The sequence below is a fragment of the Bombina bombina genome, chromosome 1 (genome assembly GCF_027579735.1).
Source record: "Bombina bombina isolate aBomBom1 chromosome 1, aBomBom1.pri, whole genome shotgun sequence".
Taxonomy (NCBI): domain Eukaryota; kingdom Metazoa; phylum Chordata; class Amphibia; order Anura; family Bombinatoridae; genus Bombina; species Bombina bombina.
Window position 1 is genome coordinate 492,037,585 of NC_069499.1, and position 18,016 is coordinate 492,055,600.

Here is an 18,016-nt window from a genome sequence, read left to right on the forward strand (position 1 = left end):
CATGGAGATAGCACCATCAACCTTAGGGACAGTCCCCCATAGCTTGAGCTGAGAGGCCGGAACGGGGAACAGTTTCTTAAAGGAAGAGGAAGGGGAAAAGGATGAACCCAATTTCTTCCATTCATTTCTAATAATGTTAGCCATCTTAACAGGAACCGGGAAGGTCTAAGGCACCGTCCTGTCCTCATATACTTTATCAAGTTTAGGAATCGAAGGTTCCCCCGGTAGTTTCGGTTTCGGAACTTACAGCGTAGCAAGCACTTGCTTCAGTAAAAATTTTCCATCCTTAACCTTTAAGTCTGGTTCCTCCGCAGCCGGAGGTTTAGATGACACAGTCTCCGACCCAGAAGGAACGTCCTCCGAAGAGTCGGAGTTGTCCTCGTCAGTGGATAATCTTTCCGAGATATACATTGGATTGATTTACCCTACGCTTGCCCTAGCAGAACGTGGTAAGGTACTAATCACTGCAGACACCGCTGTTTGCAGTTGATCCGTAAAATCTGATGGCCAGTGGCCCTCTCCCTCAGGAGGATAAGTCATGCCCTGGGGAGCTGCATGTGTAATCAGAGATGAATGTAGGGAATGCACCTCACGGGACGGAGAACCCTCAGAGGTGGACGGCTCAGTAGTACTAAGCATCTTATTCTTTCTAGATGTAGTAATTTTGTCAAGGCATGTGGAACAGAGTTGTGCAGGCGTATCTACCAGAACCTCCTCACAATAAACACAGGTATTAGACTTTGTTAAAGAGGGAGTACTCTCCAACACGACAGAGTCATCCATAGCTTACGCCTTTATTACGGACTAGATATAATATATAAATGGCACCTTTACACTTCCAATGGCCGGGGCACTCACCACCTCCTTTAACCCGGACCACAGAAAAAAACGCTTTGTCTCCTGCAACCGCCGGTCAAGAAGAGGAAGTTGAATAGGCCCGATCCGGTAACATGGAGTCCCTCACAGGACAGCCCCTGCACTAGGGAGAAAAAACGCGCCAAATCGGCCGCGTAAAGTAACTCCCGGAATGGAAACCTGTGGACAAAGCATGGCTTCACATGAACAATGTTTTCAGAAAACTGACACCTGCCAAGTTGACTATTGCCAGTCCAAGTTCCAACAGCATTTCTGAGAGACTGAGTGAGGAAATCTCACAGCTTCTAATCAAACATGTAGCTTGAAATTGTGATGTGTCAAACATAAACATAATGAGTGTAAAATACAGTTCATTTTTATTATTTGTTATGCTTATATTACAACTTGTAACTTGTACAGATTTCTTCTAACCCTAGCTCTCAAATTTTTTTACAGAAGAATGGTACAAAAACATAAATTATGCTTCCCTGATCATTTTATTTCCATCGTGGGGAGGAGAGTCCACGGCTTCATTCATTACTTGTGGGAATTAAGAACCTGGCCACCAAGAGGAGGCAAAGACACCCCAGCCAAAGGCTTAAATACCTCCCCCACTCCCCTCATCCCCCAGTCATTCTGCCAAGGGAAAAAGGAACAGTAGGAGAAATATCAGGGTATAAATGGAGCAAGAAGAAAATACTAAATTTAGGTCCGCCCATTGGAGATACAGGCGGGGGACGTGGACTCTCCTCCCCACAATGAAAATAAAATTATCAGGTAAGCATAATTTATGTTTACCATCTAAAGGGAGGAGAGTCCACAGCTTCATTCATTACTTGTGGGAACATATACCTAAGCTTTTAGAGGACACTGAATGAAACCGGGAGGGTAAAATGCAGACCCTTAATCTGAGGGCACCACAGCCTCTAGAACCTTTCTCCCAAAAACAGCTTCCGCAGAAGCAAAAACGTAGAATTTGTAAAACTTGAACGTATGCAAGGAGGACCAGGTAGCCGCCTTGCAAATCTGCTCCATAGAAGCCTAATTTTTGAAGTCCCAGGATGAAGCTACCGCTCTAGTAGAATGAGCCGTAATCCTCTGAGGAGGCTTATGTCCCACTGTCTCATAGGCCAAGCGGATCAAGCTCCTCAGCCAAAAAGACAAAGAAGTAGCAGAAGCCCTCTGACCCCTGCGCTTCCCTGAATATACAAAAAAAAAATATTTAGATTGTCTGAAATCCTTTGTGGCCTGAAGATAGAATTTCAAAGCACGAATCACATCCAGATTATGAAGTAACCTCTCCTTAGGAGAAGACAGGTTAGGACATAAAGAAGGAACAACTATCTCCTGACTGATGTTACGGTTAGACACCACCTTGGGGAGAAACCCCAAGCCTGTGCGAAGAACAGCCTTATTCACATGAAACACCAGATATGGAGGCTCATATTGCAAGACCGCCAGCTCAGAGACTCTGCGTGCCAGTGCAATGGCATCCTTTATGTCAAGATAATGCATAGGCTCAAACGGAACCCTCTGTAAGACCTTAAGAACCAAGTTTAAGCTCCAAGGTGAAGCAGCCTGCCTAAAAACAGGCCTGATTCGAGACAGAGCCTGAACAAAAGATTGGATGTCAGGGAGATCTGCGAGTCTCCTATGCAACAGAACAGATACAGCTGAAATTTGTCCTTTTAGGGAACTAGCGGCGAGTCCCTTCTCCAAACCCTTTTGGAGAAAGGACAAAATCCTGGATACCCTCACCTTGTGCCAAGGGTAGCCATGACTCTCACACCAGGAAGTCCTCCACACCTTATGATAGATGCGTTGAGTGACCGGCTTTCTTGCATGAACTAAAGTGTCAATCACATTCTCAGAAAAACCTCTTTTTGCCAAGACTAAGCGTTCAATCTCCACACAGTCAGCCACAGAGAATCTAGATTTTGATGTTGAAAAGGAGGACCCTGCTCCAGCAGATCCCTGCGACAGGGTAACCTCCACGGCGGAGAGGATGACATCCCACCAGATCTGCAAACTACTTCCTCCTTGGCCACGAGGGAGCGATCAGAATGGAGGACACTCTCTCCCGTTTTATACAAGCCACTACACGAGGAAGAAACGGTAACGGAGGAAATATGTATACTAGACCGAAAAGCAAAGGCATCGCTAATGCGTTTATCAGCTCCGCCTGAGGGTCCCAGGTATCAGGGGAAGTTTGCAATTCAACCTTGATGCCATGAGATCAATCTCCAGTGTCCCCCATCTTAGACAGATCTCCGCAAACACTTCGGGTGAAGAGACCATATCCTCGGATGAAATGTCTGCCTGCTGAGAAAATCTGCTTCCCAGTTGTCCACACCCAGGATGTGGATCGCAAAGAGCGAACAGTTGTGGGCCTCTGCCCACTCCAGGATCCAAGACACCTACCTCATTGCCAGGGAGCTCCTTGTGCACTCCTGGTGGTTGATGTAAGCCACCAAGGTAATAGTGTCCGTCTGGAACCTGACAAAGCTGAAGTCCTCCAGGCGAAGCCCTCACGCCCTCAAGAGCATTGTAGATCGCTCAAAGTTCCAGAATATTTATTGGAAGAAGAGACTCAAAGCAAGACCACTTCCCCTGTGCCATCCTGGCGCCCCAAACAGCTCCCCATCCCGCCAGACACGCGTCCGTGGTCACAATCTCACAGGACGGTCTCAGGAAGGAAGTCCCCATGGAAAGATGATCCACCAGGAGAGGGAAACCAGAGTCCGCACATCCATGTATATCAGCTGTGACAGATCGGAGTGATCGCCGTTCCACTGTCTCAACATGCACAATTGAAGAGGTCTGAGATGAAACCTGGCGAATGGAATGATGTCCATGCTGGAGACCATGAGTCCAATCATTTCCATGCACTCAGCTACAGATGGTCTCACTGTAGACTGAAGGGTAAGACAGGTAGACGCCATCTTTGTTCGTCACTGTGAGAAAGATCTTCATGAACACGGAGTCTATGATCGTGACCAAGAACACCACCCTGGTACTGGGAACCAGAGAACTCTTCTCGAGGTTGACCTTCCAACCGTGAGATTGAAGTAACTGCAGCAGGACCCTGGTGTAAGTCTCTGCCAGATGGAATGACGGCGCCTGAACCAGGATGTCGTCCAGGTAGGGCGGCAACCGCAATGCCCTGGGCTCTGGCTACTGCTAGGACCTTTGTAAAGACTCTCGGGGCCATCGCCAGACCGAAGGGGAGAGCCGCGAACTGGAAATGCTGATCCAGAAAAGCAAATCTGAGGAACCTGTAATGGTCCCTGTGAATTGGAACATGAAGGTAAACATCCTTCAAGTCTACAGAGGTTATTAGCTGCCCCTCTTAAACTAGGTGCAGAATGGATCTGATCGTTTCCATTTTGAACGATGGAACGTACAGGAACTTGTTTAAACATTTGAGGTCCAGAATCGGGCGGAACGTGCCCTCCTTCTTTGGGACCACGAACAAATTGGAGTAATACCCTAGACCCCTTTCTGCAAGGGGTACTGGTACGATAACCCCTAGAGCGGAGAGATCCCACACACAACCCTCAAAGGCCTCTCATTTTTCCGGCCTTGAAGACAGGTTTGACAGAATAAATCTGCCCCTGGGCGGAAAGGACTTGAACCCTATCCTGTAACCCTGGGTGACTACCTCCAGAACCCAGGGGTCCTGGACATATTGCAACCAGGCATCTAAGAATAGAGACAATCTGCCCCCCACTCGGTCCGCAGACCAGTCCCTTCATGTGGACTTAGTCTTGGTAAGCTTCTTGTTCTGCTTAGACTTGTTCCAGGCTTGGGCAGGCTTCCAAGCACCCTTTGGTTGGTCCGCTTTCGCTGAGGGCTGTTGGCATTGCACCTTATCTCCACAAAAGGGACGAAAATTAGAAAAAAAAACGTGTGTTGAAACATCTTTTGTAACATGTTTTCCAACTTTTTATCCATAGGCTCCTTGAACGAAGAACTATCCTCTAAAGGAATTGTTGTGTGCTTAGCGAGCATGGAGATGGCCCACCTTGGAAATGGTCCCCCACAACTCTAGCTGGGCGTCCGGAACGAGGAAAAGCTTTTTAAAATGAGAAAAGGGGGAAATGGAAGAACCTAACGCTCCCACTCGTTCTTTATAATGTTCGCCATCTTGACGGGCACCGGGAAAGTCTGGGAAACCACCCTGTCCTCGTAAACCTTATCTAATTTAGGAATGGAGGGCTCTTCTAGAAGCTTAATTTCCGGAACCTCCAAAGTAGCCAGCATTTGTTTTAGTAAGAAACGCAAGTTCTCCATCGTAAACCTAAAACCGGGCTCCTCCTCTACCGGAGGTTTAGATGACATGGACTCCGACCCTGAAAGGGCCCCTTCCGATGCGTTGGAATGGGCCTCGTCATCGTATCACCCCTCCGGAGCATCCGACATAGACAAATCCTGGGATGGCAATTATGAAAAGCTCTACGCTTGCGCTTAGCAGAACGCGGCAAAGCATGGATCACCTTAGCGACTGCCGTTTCAAGCTGATTCGCAAAATCAGGCGGCCAAGCAATCTCCCCCAAAGGGGGATGCCATTAGGGAATACACCTCAAGGGACGGTGACCCCTCAGAGGTGGACGGCTCAGTAGTGCTAGACATTCTCTTATGTATGGAAACCGTAGCCATCTCAAGGCATGTGGAACACAGTTGCGCAGGCTGGTCTACCATACCTCACAATAAACACAGGTATAAGACTTAGTCAAAAAAAGAGGGAGTACCCTCTAACGCGTCAGAATCCTCCATAGCTTTTAGAAAAAACATAATTTATGCTTACCTGATAAATTCCTTTCTTCTGTTGTGTGATCAGTCCACGGGTCATCATTACTTCTGGGATATAACTCCTCCCCAACAGGAAATGCAAGAGGATTCACCCAGCAGAGCTGCATATAGCTCCTCCCCTCTACGTCACTCCCAGTCATTCGACCAAGAATCAACGAGAAAGGAGAAACCAAGGGTGAAGTGGTGACTGGAGTATAATTTAAAAGATATTTACCTGCCTTAAAACAGGGCGGGCCGTGGACTGATCACACAACAGAAGAAAGGAATTTATCAGGTAAGCATAAATTATGTTTTCTTCTGTTATGTGTGATCAGTCCACGGGTCATCATTACTTCTGGGATACCAATACCAAAGCAAAAGTACACGGATGACGGGAGGGATAGGCAGGCTCATTATACAGAAGGAACCACTGCCTGAAGAACCTTTCTCCCAAAAATAGCCTCCGAAGAAGCAAAAGTGTCAAATTTGTAAAATTTGGAAAAAGTATGAAGCGAAGACCAAGTTGCAGCCTTGCAAATCTGTTCAACAGAGGCCTCATTCTTAAAGGCCCAAGTGGAAGCCACAGCTCTAGTAGAATGAGCTGTAATTCTTTCAGGAGGTTGCTGTCCAGCAGTCTCATAGGCTAAACGAATTATGCTACGAAGCCAGAAGGAGAGAGAGGTAGCCGAAGCCTTATGACCTCTCCTCTGACCAGAATACACGACAAACAGGGAAGACGTTTGTCGAAAATCCTTAGTTGCCTGCAAGTAGAACTTGAGGGCACGAACTACATCCAGATTGTGTAGAAGACGTTCCTTCTTTGAAGAAGGATTTGGACACAAGGATGGAACAACAATCTCTTGATTGATATTCCTGTTAGTGACTACCTTAGGTAAGAACCCAGGTTTAGTACGCAGAACTACCTTGTCTGAGTGAAAAATCAGATAAGGAGAATCACAATGTAAGGCTGATAACTCAGAGACTCTTCGAGCCGAGGAAATAGCCATTAAAAACAGAACTTTCCAAGATAACAATTTGATATCAATGGAATGAAGGGGTTCAAACGGAACACCCTGTAAAACGTTAAGAACTAAGTTTAAACTCCATGGCGGAGCAACAGTTTTAAACACAGGCTTGATCCTAGCTAAAGCCTGACAAAAGGCCTGGACGTCTGGATTTTCTGACAGACGCCTGTGTAACAAGATGGACAGAGCTGAGATCTGTCCCTTTAATGAGCTAGCCGATAAACCCTTTTCTAAACCTTCTTGTAGAAAGGACAATATCCTAGGAATCCTAACCTTACTCCAGGAGTAACCTTTGGATTCGCACCAGTATAGGTATTTACGCCATATCTTATGGTAAATCCTTCTGGTAACAGGCTTCCTAGCCTGTATCAGGGTATCAATAACCGACTCAGAAAAACCACGTTTTGATAAAATCAAGCGTTCAATTTCCAAGCAGTCAGCTTCAGAGAAGTTAGATTTTGATGTTTGAATGGACCCTGTATCAGAAGGTCCTGTCTTAGAGGTAGAGACCAAGGCGGACAGGATGACATGTCCACTAGATCTGCATACCAAGTCCTGCGTGGCCATGCAGGCGCTATTAGAATCACTGATGCTCTCTCCTGTTTGATTTTGGCAATCAATCGAGGAAGCAGCGGGAAGGGTGGAAACACATAAGCCATCCCGAAGTTCCAAGGTGCTGTCAAGGCATCTATCAGAACCGCTCCCGGATCCCTGGATCTGGACCCGTAGCGAGGAAGTTTGGCGTTCTGGCGAGACGCCATGAGATCTATCTCTGGTTTGCCCCAACGTCGAAGTATTTGGGCAAAGACCTCCGGATGAAGTTCCCACTCCCCCGGATGAAAAGTCTGGCGACTCAAGAAATCCGCCTCCCAGTTCTCCACTCCCGGGATGTGGATTGCTGACAGGTGGCAAGAGTGAGACTCTGCCCAGCGAATTATCTTTGATACTTCCATCATTGCTAGGGAGCTTCTTGTCCCTCCTTGATGGTTGATGTAAGCTACAGTCGTGATGTTGTCCGACTGAAACCTGATGAACCCCCGAGTTTTTAACTGGGGCCAAGCCAGAAGGGCATGGAGAACTGCTCTTAATTCCAGAATGTTTATTGGCAGGAGACTTTCCTCCTGATTCCATTGTCCCTGAGCCTTCAGAGAATTCCAGACAGCGCCCCAACCTAGTAGGCTGGCGTCTGTTGTTACAATTGTCCAGTCCGGCCTGCTGAATGGCATCCCCCTGGACAGATGTGGCCGAGAAAGCCACCATAGAAGAGAGTTTCTGGTCTCTTGATCCAGATTCAGAGTAGGGGACAAGTCTGAGTAATCCCCATTCCACTGACTCAGCATGCACAATTGCAGCGGTCTGAGATGTAGACGTGCAAAGGGTACTATGTCCATTGCTGCTACCATTAAGCCGATCACCTCCATGCATTGAGCTACTGACGGGAGTTGAATGGAATGAAGGACACGGCATGCATTTAGAAGCTTTGTTAATCTGTCTTCTGTCAGATAAATCTTCATTTCTACAGAATCTATAAGAGTCCCCAAGAATGGAACTCTTGTGAGAGGAAAAAGAGAACTCTTCTTTTCGTTCACTTTCCATCCATGCGACCTTAGAAATGCCAGAACTAACTCTGTATGAGACTTGGCAGTTTGAAAGCTTGAAGCTTGTATCGCCTGTCCGTAATGTCGTCCAGCGTAGCTGAACTAAGGTTCTCTTCCAGAGACTCAATCCAAAATGCTGCCGCAGCCGTAATCGGCGCGATGCATGCAAGGGGTTGCAATATAAAACCTTGTTGAACAAACATTTTCTTAAGGTAACCCTCTAATTTTTTATCCATTGGATCTGAAAAAGCACAGCTATCCTCCACCGGGATAGTGGTACGCTTAGCTAAAGTAGAAACTGCTCCCTCCACCTTAGGGACCGTTTGCCATAAGTCCCGTGTGGTGGCGTCTATTGGAAACATCTTTCTAAATATTGGAGGGGGTGAGAACGGCACACCGGGTCTATCCCACTCCTTAGTAACAATTTCAGTTAGTCTCTTAGGTATAGGAAAAACGTCAGTACTCGCCGGTACCGCAAAGTATTTATCCAACCTACACAATTTTTCTGGTATTGCAACAGTGTTACAATCATTAAGAGCCGCTAAAACCTCCCCTAGTAATACACGGAGGTTCTCCAATTTAAATTTAAAATTTGAAATATCTGAATCCAATCTGTTTGGATCAGAACCATCACCCACAGAATGAAGCTCTCCGTCCTCATGTTCTGCAAGCTGTGACGCAGTATCAGACATGGCCCTAGTATTATCAGCGCACTCTGTTCTCACCCCAGAGTGATCACGCTTGCCTCTTAGTTCTGGTAATTTAGCCAAAACTTCAGTCATAACAGTAGCCATATCTTGTAATGTTATCTGTAATGGCCGCCCAGATGTACTAGGCGCCATAATATCACGCACCTCCCGGGCGGGAGATGCAGGTACTGACACGTGAGGCGAGTTAGTCGGCATAACTCTCCCCTCGCTGTTTGGTGAAATTTGTTCAATTTGTACAGATTGGCTTTTATTTAAAGTAGCATCAATACAGTTAGTACATAAATTTCTATTGGGCTCCACCTTGGCATTGGAACAAATGACACAGATATCTTCCTCTGAATCAGACATGTTTAACACACTAGCAATAAACTTGCAACTTGGTTACAATCTTATTTAACAAAAACGTACTGTGCCTCAAAGAGCACTAAACGATTAAATGACAGTTGAAATAATGAACTGAAAGACAGTTATAGCATCAATCCTTAAAAACAACACAACTTTTAGCAAAGGTTTGTTCCCATTAGTAAAGTAACAATAATTAAATTTGAAACATAAAAATTACAGAGCAACGTTTTTAATCACAGTCAATATATAAGTCTCACAGCTCTGCTGAGAGAATCTACCTCCCTCCAAAGAAGTTTGAAGACCCCTGAGATCTGTTAGAGATGAACCGGATCATGCAGGAAATACAAGAGTAACTGACTGGAATTTTTTGATGCGTAGCAAAGAGCGCCAAAAACGGCCCCTCCCCCTCACACACAGCAGTGAGAGAGAAACGAAACTGTCACAATTAAAACAAGCAACTGCCAAGTGGAAAAATAATGCCCAAATATTTATTCACTCAGTACCTCAGAAAATGCAAACGATTCTACATTCCAGCAAAAACGTTTAACATAATAAATACCTATTAAAAGGTTTAATGTACTTTTAACAGAGTAATTCCGGTGAAATACCATCCCCAGAATACTGAAGTGTAGAGTATACATACATGTCATTATAACGGTATGGCAGGATTTTCTCATCAATTCCATTCAGAAAATAAAAACTGCTACATACCTCAATGCAGATTCATCTGCCCGCTGTCCCCTGATCTGAAGCTTTTACCTCCCTCAGATGGCCGAGAAACAGCAATATGATCTTAACTACTCCGGTTAAAATCATAGTAAAAACTCTGGTAGATTCTTCTTCAAACTCTGCCAGAGAGGCAATAACACGCTCCGGTGCTATTGTAAAATAACAAACTTTTGATTGAAGTTATAAAAACTAAGTATAATCACCATAGTCCTCTCACACATCCTATCTAGTTGCTGGGTGCAAGAGAATGACTGGGAGTGACGTAGAGGGGAGGAGCTATATGCAGCTCTGCTGGGTGAATCCTCTTGCATTTCCTGTTGGGGAGGAGTTATATCCCAGAAGTAATGATGACCCGTGGACTGATCACACATAACAGAAGAAAAGATAAGACAGGCACCCTTATAACCACCAATGGCCGGGGCACTGACCACCTCCTATGACCCGGACTGCAGAAGCCGTTTCGTCTCCTCCATCGCAGATCAGACCAGAAGTGAAGAGGCCCCACCGGTCACAAGGATGATTCCGCAGGACCGCCCCTGCCAAGAAGAAAATGCGCCAAAAAAAGACAGCGCGAAAACTCCCAGAAGAGAACCTGTCAGTTCCACAAATAATGCCAGAGCCGCGTCCTTGCACATAACACAGCAATCAAACAATAAACATATTATGGACCAACCCCCCTGTTCAATAATCCCTTTAAGGAATATTAACCCTTGATTCTCTAAATATAAAGGTGCCACACTGTGGCCCTGTCTTCTGCGTTATCATGATATAAAATATGAAGCTTACCAGAATCTACGCCGTGGAACAGGAACACGGCCCTTCAAGTGTGACAGGTGATAGCTGCACTCCTGACATGGACTTGAGAGAAGAACGCAATCTGCAAAACTCGTCAACGCTGATTGCTGTAGGAGCTGTTAACTATACCAACTATACAATTATTAGACCACTTGAGATGGACTGACCTACATAGCACTGACTCTTTAGGAGAAAAGGAAAAAAAACAATCTATTTTCTGTCTTAAATTTGGGGTTGATTTATCAAGCTATGTATGGAGCTTGATGCCCCTGTTTCCGTGCAAGTCTTTAGGCTCGCTGGAAACAGAAGTTATGAAGCAGCGGTCTAAAGATCGCTGCTTAATAACCTGTCCGCCTGCTCTGAGGCCGCGGACAGAAATCAACTCGATCGAATATGATTGGGTTGATTGACACCCCCTGCTAGCTGCCGATTGGCCACGAATCTGCAGGGGGCGGCATTGCACCAGCAGTTCACAAAACATGTCGGCATTTATCGATGTGCAGTGGACATGATACGCTACATTGTATCATGTCCACTCGCACTATGATAAATCTACCCCAATGAGGTGGTTTTTACCATGGAGGCAACACAACCTGCACTGCAGGGTCTCTAGGGCTAAAATTACATGCTCACAAGAATGAATGACCCTTTAAATAAAGAAATGTGCATTGCATATTCATTTTACTTTGCTATCTTTTTTCTTAGACCTAGTTTTATTCTCCAAATGAAATGTGTTTATAAACTTCCTAGCTCAAACCCAGATTACAGTCCATATAATTTAATGGATTATATTGTGATAATGCAGAACGGCCAGGCAGCACATAACAGTAACGACAATAGCTACAATGTCTAGCTCTATTCTCTCCATACAGTACATCTAAATAGATGGTAAAATATATGCACATGTGCTCACGTGCACTAAGATATATCGTTCTGAATAATAGATTTTTGGCTCACCTCCTGGATTTTGGACAGATTTGTCAAGCCCTAGCACATGTTTTTTTTTGCATTTTAATGTCTCAATACCATTATTATATTGATATTTTATACAACTTACATAACATATAACGGTAAAAGGTTATTTAAAGGTACAGTCAAATCAAAATTAAACTTTCATGATTAAGACTTTGCATGCAATTTTAAACATCTTTCCAATTTACTTTTATCATCAAATTTGCTTTGTTTTCTTGGTATTTTTTCTAGAAAGCTAAACCTAGGTAGGCTCATATGCTTATTTCTAACCCCTTAAAGGCCACCTATTATCTCAGTGCATGTTGACAGTTTTTCAGTTAGACACTGCTATTTCATCTGTGTCATATAGGTAACATATGACATAGGTAACATTATGCTCACTCCCATGAAGTCAGCACTGATTGGCTAAAATGCATGTCTGTCAAAAGAACTGAAATAAGGGGGCAGTCTGCAGAGTCTCAGATACAAGGTAAACACAAAGGTAAAAAGTGTATTATTATAACCGTGTTGGTTATGCAAAACTGGGGAATCAGTAATAAAGGGATTATCTATCTTTTTAACCAATAAAAATGTTTGTGTAGAATGTCCCTTTAAATACATTTAAATAAATGTAATTACCTGACAATATAAGAAGTTCAATGATCTCTGCATCACCAAGGAATGCTGCAGCATGAAGCGGAGTACGTTTTTCATTATCCTAAAAAACATGATTGTCGAGCTATAAGTATTTAGATTAGACAGAACAATACACATGAATAACATATATTAAAAGTTTCCATCAATCAAAGAAAGCAATTTGAAAAATGACACCAAGAAACTCAAAGTTAGAATTTTTGTAATGTCATATTTGTGAACACACTGTAGCCAAGAATTCAGATATTTGTGTGTCTACCAGATGCCATTCAAATCAGATAAGATACAACATAAATAAACAAAAATACAAAGGGCATTCATATGTTTGTTTGTTTTTTATTATGCACCAGAATTTATTTAATTCATTGCAAAAGATTTGCAGACATGATAAGTGTTTTCAAAGCTTTAACGGGACAGTAAAGTCAAAATGAAATGCAAATAGAACATATACATTTTAAACAAATTATCAATTTAATTCTATGATCAATTTTGCTTAGTTCTCTTGGTATCCTTTGATAAAGAGTAATCCTAGATGAGCTCAGGGGTGTGCACATGTCTTTAGCCATCTGGAAACAGTCGGCTAGATTACGAGTTTTGCGTTATGAGTAAAAAAGCAGCGTTAAGGCTCATAACGCTGTTTTTTTTGCTACTGCTGCTATTACGAGTCTTGTAGGTACAGCTGTCCCGCACACTTTTTGGCCGTACCGCAAATTAACTTACGCAATTTTCGTAAAGTCTTTTTTCAATGGGACTTCCATTGCGCCGGTATTACAAGCTTTTTTTTTTTAGGCCATAAAGTGAGCGGTACAGCCTATCCCGCAAGATTCGCAACGCATTCTAAAGTCAGTAGTTATGAGTTTTACACTACAGAGCTGTAGCATAAAAAAAAAGTACACTAACACCCATAGACTACCTATTAACCCCTAAACCAAGGCCTTCCCGCATCGCAAGCACTAAAATAAAATGATTAACCCCTAATCTGCCGCTCCCGACATCGCCGCCACTATAATAAACATATTAACCCCTAAACCGCCGCACTACAGCATCGCAAATACTAGTTAAATATTATTAACCCCTAATCTGCCGTACCCTAACATCGCCGCCACCTACCTACATTTATTAACCCCTAATCTGCCGCCCCCAACGTCTCTGCCACTATATTAAATTTATTAACCCCTAAACCTAAGTCTAACCCTAACTCTAACACCCCCTAACTTAAATATAATTAAAATAAATTTTACTAAAAATTCCTATCATTAACTAAATAGCTCCTATTTAAAACTAAATACATATAAAATAAACCCTAAGCTTGCTACAATATAACTAATAGTTACATTGAGGCCCATTTATCAAGCTCCGTACGGAGCTTGAGGGCCCATGTTTCAGGCGAGTCTAAAGACTGCTGCTCCATAACCATGTCCGCCTGCTCTGATGAGGCGGACAGGAATCGCCACAATACAACCCGATCGAGTATGATCGGGTTGATTGACACCTCCCTGTTGGCGTCTGCAGTTGGCGGCGTTGCACCAGCAGCTCTTGTGAGCTGCTGGTGCAATGGTGAATACGGAGAGCGTATTGCTCTCCGCATTCAGCGATGTCTGTCGGACCTGATCCACACTGTCGGATCAGGTCCGACAGACACTTGATAATTCGGCCTCAGTGTATCTAGCTTAGGGTTTATTTTTATTTTACAGGCAAGTTTGTATTTATTTTAACTAGGTAGAATAGTTACTAAATAGTTATTAACTATTTACTAACTATCTAGCTAAAATAAATACAAATTTACCTGTAAAATAAAACCTAACCTTACAGTACAATTAAATAAATTACCTAAATTAAATACAATTAAAAAAATTAAATACAAATACCTAAATTATAAAAAAAACACTAAATTACAAAAAATAAAAACATATTACAAGATATTTAAACTAATTACGCCTAATCTAATAGCCCTATCAAAATAAAAAAGCCCCCCCCCCCCCCAAAATAAAATAAAAAAACCTAGCCTAAACTAAACTACCAATAGCCCTTAAAATGGCCTTTTGCGGGGCATTGCCCCAAATAAATCAGTTCTTTTACCTGTAAAAAAATACAAACAACCCCCCAACAGTAAAACCCACCACCCACACCCAAACCAACCAAATAAAAACCAAACTAAAAAAACATAAGCTCCCCATTGCCCTGAAAAGGGCATTTGGATGGGCATTGCCCTTAAAAGGGCATTTAGCTCTATTGCTGCCTAAACCCTATCCTAAAAATAAAACCCACCCAATAAACCCTTAAAAAACCTAACACTAACCCCTGAAGATCCACTTACAGTTTTGAAGAGCCAACATCCCTCCTCAACGAAGCCAGGAGAAGTCCTCAACAAAGCAGCAAGAAGTCCTCAACGAAGCCGGGAGAAGTCTTCATCCAAGCCGGGAGAAGTGGTCCTCAAGACGGGCAGAAGTCTTCATCCAGACGGAATCTTCTATCTTCAAGACATCCAGCGCAGAGCATCCTCTTCTGATGACGACTACCCAACGAATGAAGGTTCCTTTAAGTGACGTCATCCAAGATGGTGTCCCATAGATTCCGATTGCCCTTTTCAGGGCAATGGGGAGCTTAGGTTTTTTTAGTTAGGTTTTTATTTGGGGGGTTTGGTTATGTGGGTGGTGGGTTTTGCTGTTGGGGGGTGGTTTGTATTTTTTTTTACAGGTAAAAGAGCTGATTTATTTGGGGCAATGGACCGCAAAAGGCCCTTTTAAGGGCTATTGGTAGTTTAGTTTAGGCTAGGGTTTCTTATTTTGGGGGGGCTTTTTTTTATTTTGATAGGGCTATTAGATTAGGTGTAATTATTTTAAATTTCTTGTAATTTTTATTTTTTATTTTTTGTAATTTAGTGGGGGGGTTTTGGTTGTAATTTAAGTATTTGTATTTAATTTTGTTAATTGTATTTATTTTAGGTAATTTATTTAATTGTACTGTAAGGTTAGGTGTTAGTATAACTAAGGTTAGGTTTTATTTTACAGGTAAATTTGTATTTATTTTAGCTAGGTAACTATTCTACCTAGTTAAAATAAATACAAACTTGGCTGTAAAATAAACATAAACCCTAAGCTAGCTATAATGTAACTATTATATTGTAGCTATTTTAGGGTTTATTTTACAGGTAAGTATTTAGTTTTAAATAGGAATTATTTAGTTATTAATAGTAAGTTTTATTTAGATTTATTTTAATTAAATTAAGTTAGTGGGGGTTAGGTTTAGGGGTTAATACATTTAGTATAGTGGCGGCTACGTTGGGGGCGGCAGATTAGGGGTTAATAAATCTAGGTAGGTGGCGGCAATGTTAGGAACGGCAGATTAGGGGTTAATATGTTTATTATAGTGGCGGCGACGTTGGGGGCGGGAGATTAGGGGTTAATAAATATAATGTAGGTGTCTGCGATGTTGGGGGCAGCAAATTAGGGGTTAATAAGTATAATGTAGAAGGCAGTGATGTCCGGAGCGGCAGATTAGGGGTTAATCAGTATAATGTAGGTGGCAGTGATGTCGGGGGCGCCAGATTAGGGGTTAATAAGTGTAAGATTAGGGGTGTTTAGACTCGGGTTCATGTTAGGGTGTTAGGTGTAAACATAACTTTTCTTTCCCCATAAGAACCAATTTGGCTGCATTACGGAGCTTTACGCTGCTTTTTTCCAGGTGTTAGACTTTTTCTCAGCTCTCCCCATTGATGTCTATGGGGAAATCGTGCACGAGCACGTACAACCAGCTTACCGCTGACTTAAAGGGATACTAACCCCACATTTTTTTCTTTCATGATTCAGATAGAGCATGCAATTTTAAGCAACTTTCTAATTTACTCCTATTATAAATTTTTCTTTGTTCTCATGTTATCTTGATTTGAAAAAGCAGTAATAAAAGGTTAGGAGCCGGCCCATTTTTAGTTCAGCACCTTGGTAGAGCTTGCTGATTGGTTTGATACATTTTGCCACAAATCAGCAAGTGCTACCCAGGTGCTGAAGAAAAAATGGTCTGGCTCTAAAGTTTACAGTACTGCTTTTTCAAATCAAGATAGCATGAGAACAAAGAAAAATTGATAATAGGAGTAAATTAGAAAGGTGCTTAAAATCTTATGCTCTTTCTGAATCATGAAAGAAAAAAATTGGGTTTAGTAACCCTTTAAGCAGCGCTGGTATTGGAGTGCGGTATGGAGCACAATTTTGCTCTACACTCACTTTTTGCCTTTTAACGCCGGGTTTGTAAAAACCTGTAATACCAGCGCTGTAGGTAAGTGAGCGGTGACAATAACCTGCAAGTTAGTACCGCACAGCTCATAATGCAAAACTCGTAATCTGGCCGTATGTGTCTTCTAAAAAGAGCTGTCAACAGTTTCTGCTGAATAAGGCCCACTCCAATCACTAGCCAATCATCTTTATTCATCTTACACAACACAGCATGCATCACAACTAAACAACAGAGAAAGAAAAGAAGAAGTGACAGGTAACCTCCAACAAAAGCATGTAAGGCTGCAATAATGTGCAATAAAAGCTCAAAATGTGTCCCAAGCTGTCCCTAACATGCTTTCTTCTGTTGCTTTGGCTGTTCATCAGAGGAAATAAGAAGAGCTTTGTAACAAGTGCAGCTCAGCTGTCATGCCAATTTGATAAAAGCAGTGTTTCATAAATATATTTGAGAACAGCACTTACAAGAGATCTTGCCACAGCTGTCCCTACAGTAAAGGAAAATATTGTACAGCAAATGCTGATGCCTATCATGGATTACGGGGACGTAGTATACGCACCTGCACCGCAAACTCACCTTAATAAACTTAAAGGGACACTGAACCCAAATTTTTGCTTTTGTGATTCAGCTAGAGCATGACATTTTAAGCAACTTTCTAATTTACTTCTATTATCACATTTTCTTCATTCTCTTGGTATCTTTACTTAAAATGCAAGAATGTAAGTTTAGATGCCGGCCCATTTTTGGTGAACAATCTAGGTTGTCCTAGCTGATTGGTGGATAAATTCATCCACCAATCAAAAACTACTGTCCAGAGTTCTGAACCAAGAAAAAAGCTTAGATGCCTTCTTTTTCATATAAAGATAGCAAGAGAACGAAGAAAAATTGATAATAGGAGTAAATCAGAAAGTTGCTTAAAATTGCATGCTCTATCTGAATCACGAAAGAAAAATTTTGGGATCAGTGTCCCTTTGATACATTGTATAACTTGTTCTGCCGCTTTGTGCTACAATGTAACTACAGGACTCACCATTGTGACATGCTAAAAGCAGACGCACCCTCCATCTTTTCTGCCTTTTCTGTGTTTAAGAGCCTTTCTGGGAAGCTCCCACCCTACCTGAGCAAAATGCTCTCTCCAGCTGTTCCAACCTCCAATATCCTCCGATCCAGTACCAGCACATTATTTAGCTTGCCTCAATACAAAAAGAAAGCAGCTCAATCCTCCTTTTCCTACAGAGCACCACAATTATGGAAAGACCTCCCGCACACTTTCAAACCTTCCCCAAGCCTAATATCCTTTAAGAGATCCCTCTCTACATATCTCAAAACAGAATGC

General features: G+C 42.7%; 1 protein-coding gene across 1 annotated transcript in view; it reads right to left on the minus strand.

Moving 5' to 3' along the window:
* ANKRD44 (ankyrin repeat domain 44) overlaps nucleotides 1-18,016 on the minus strand; it is a 601,641-nt gene that overhangs the window by 356,589 nt on the left and 227,036 nt on the right. Inside the window, exon 3 of the mRNA XM_053712853.1 lies at nucleotides 12,439-12,517. Within this exon, the coding sequence (XP_053568828.1) occupies nucleotides 12,439-12,517 (79 nt within the window). The remainder of the gene's footprint in view (nucleotides 1-12,438; nucleotides 12,518-18,016) is intronic.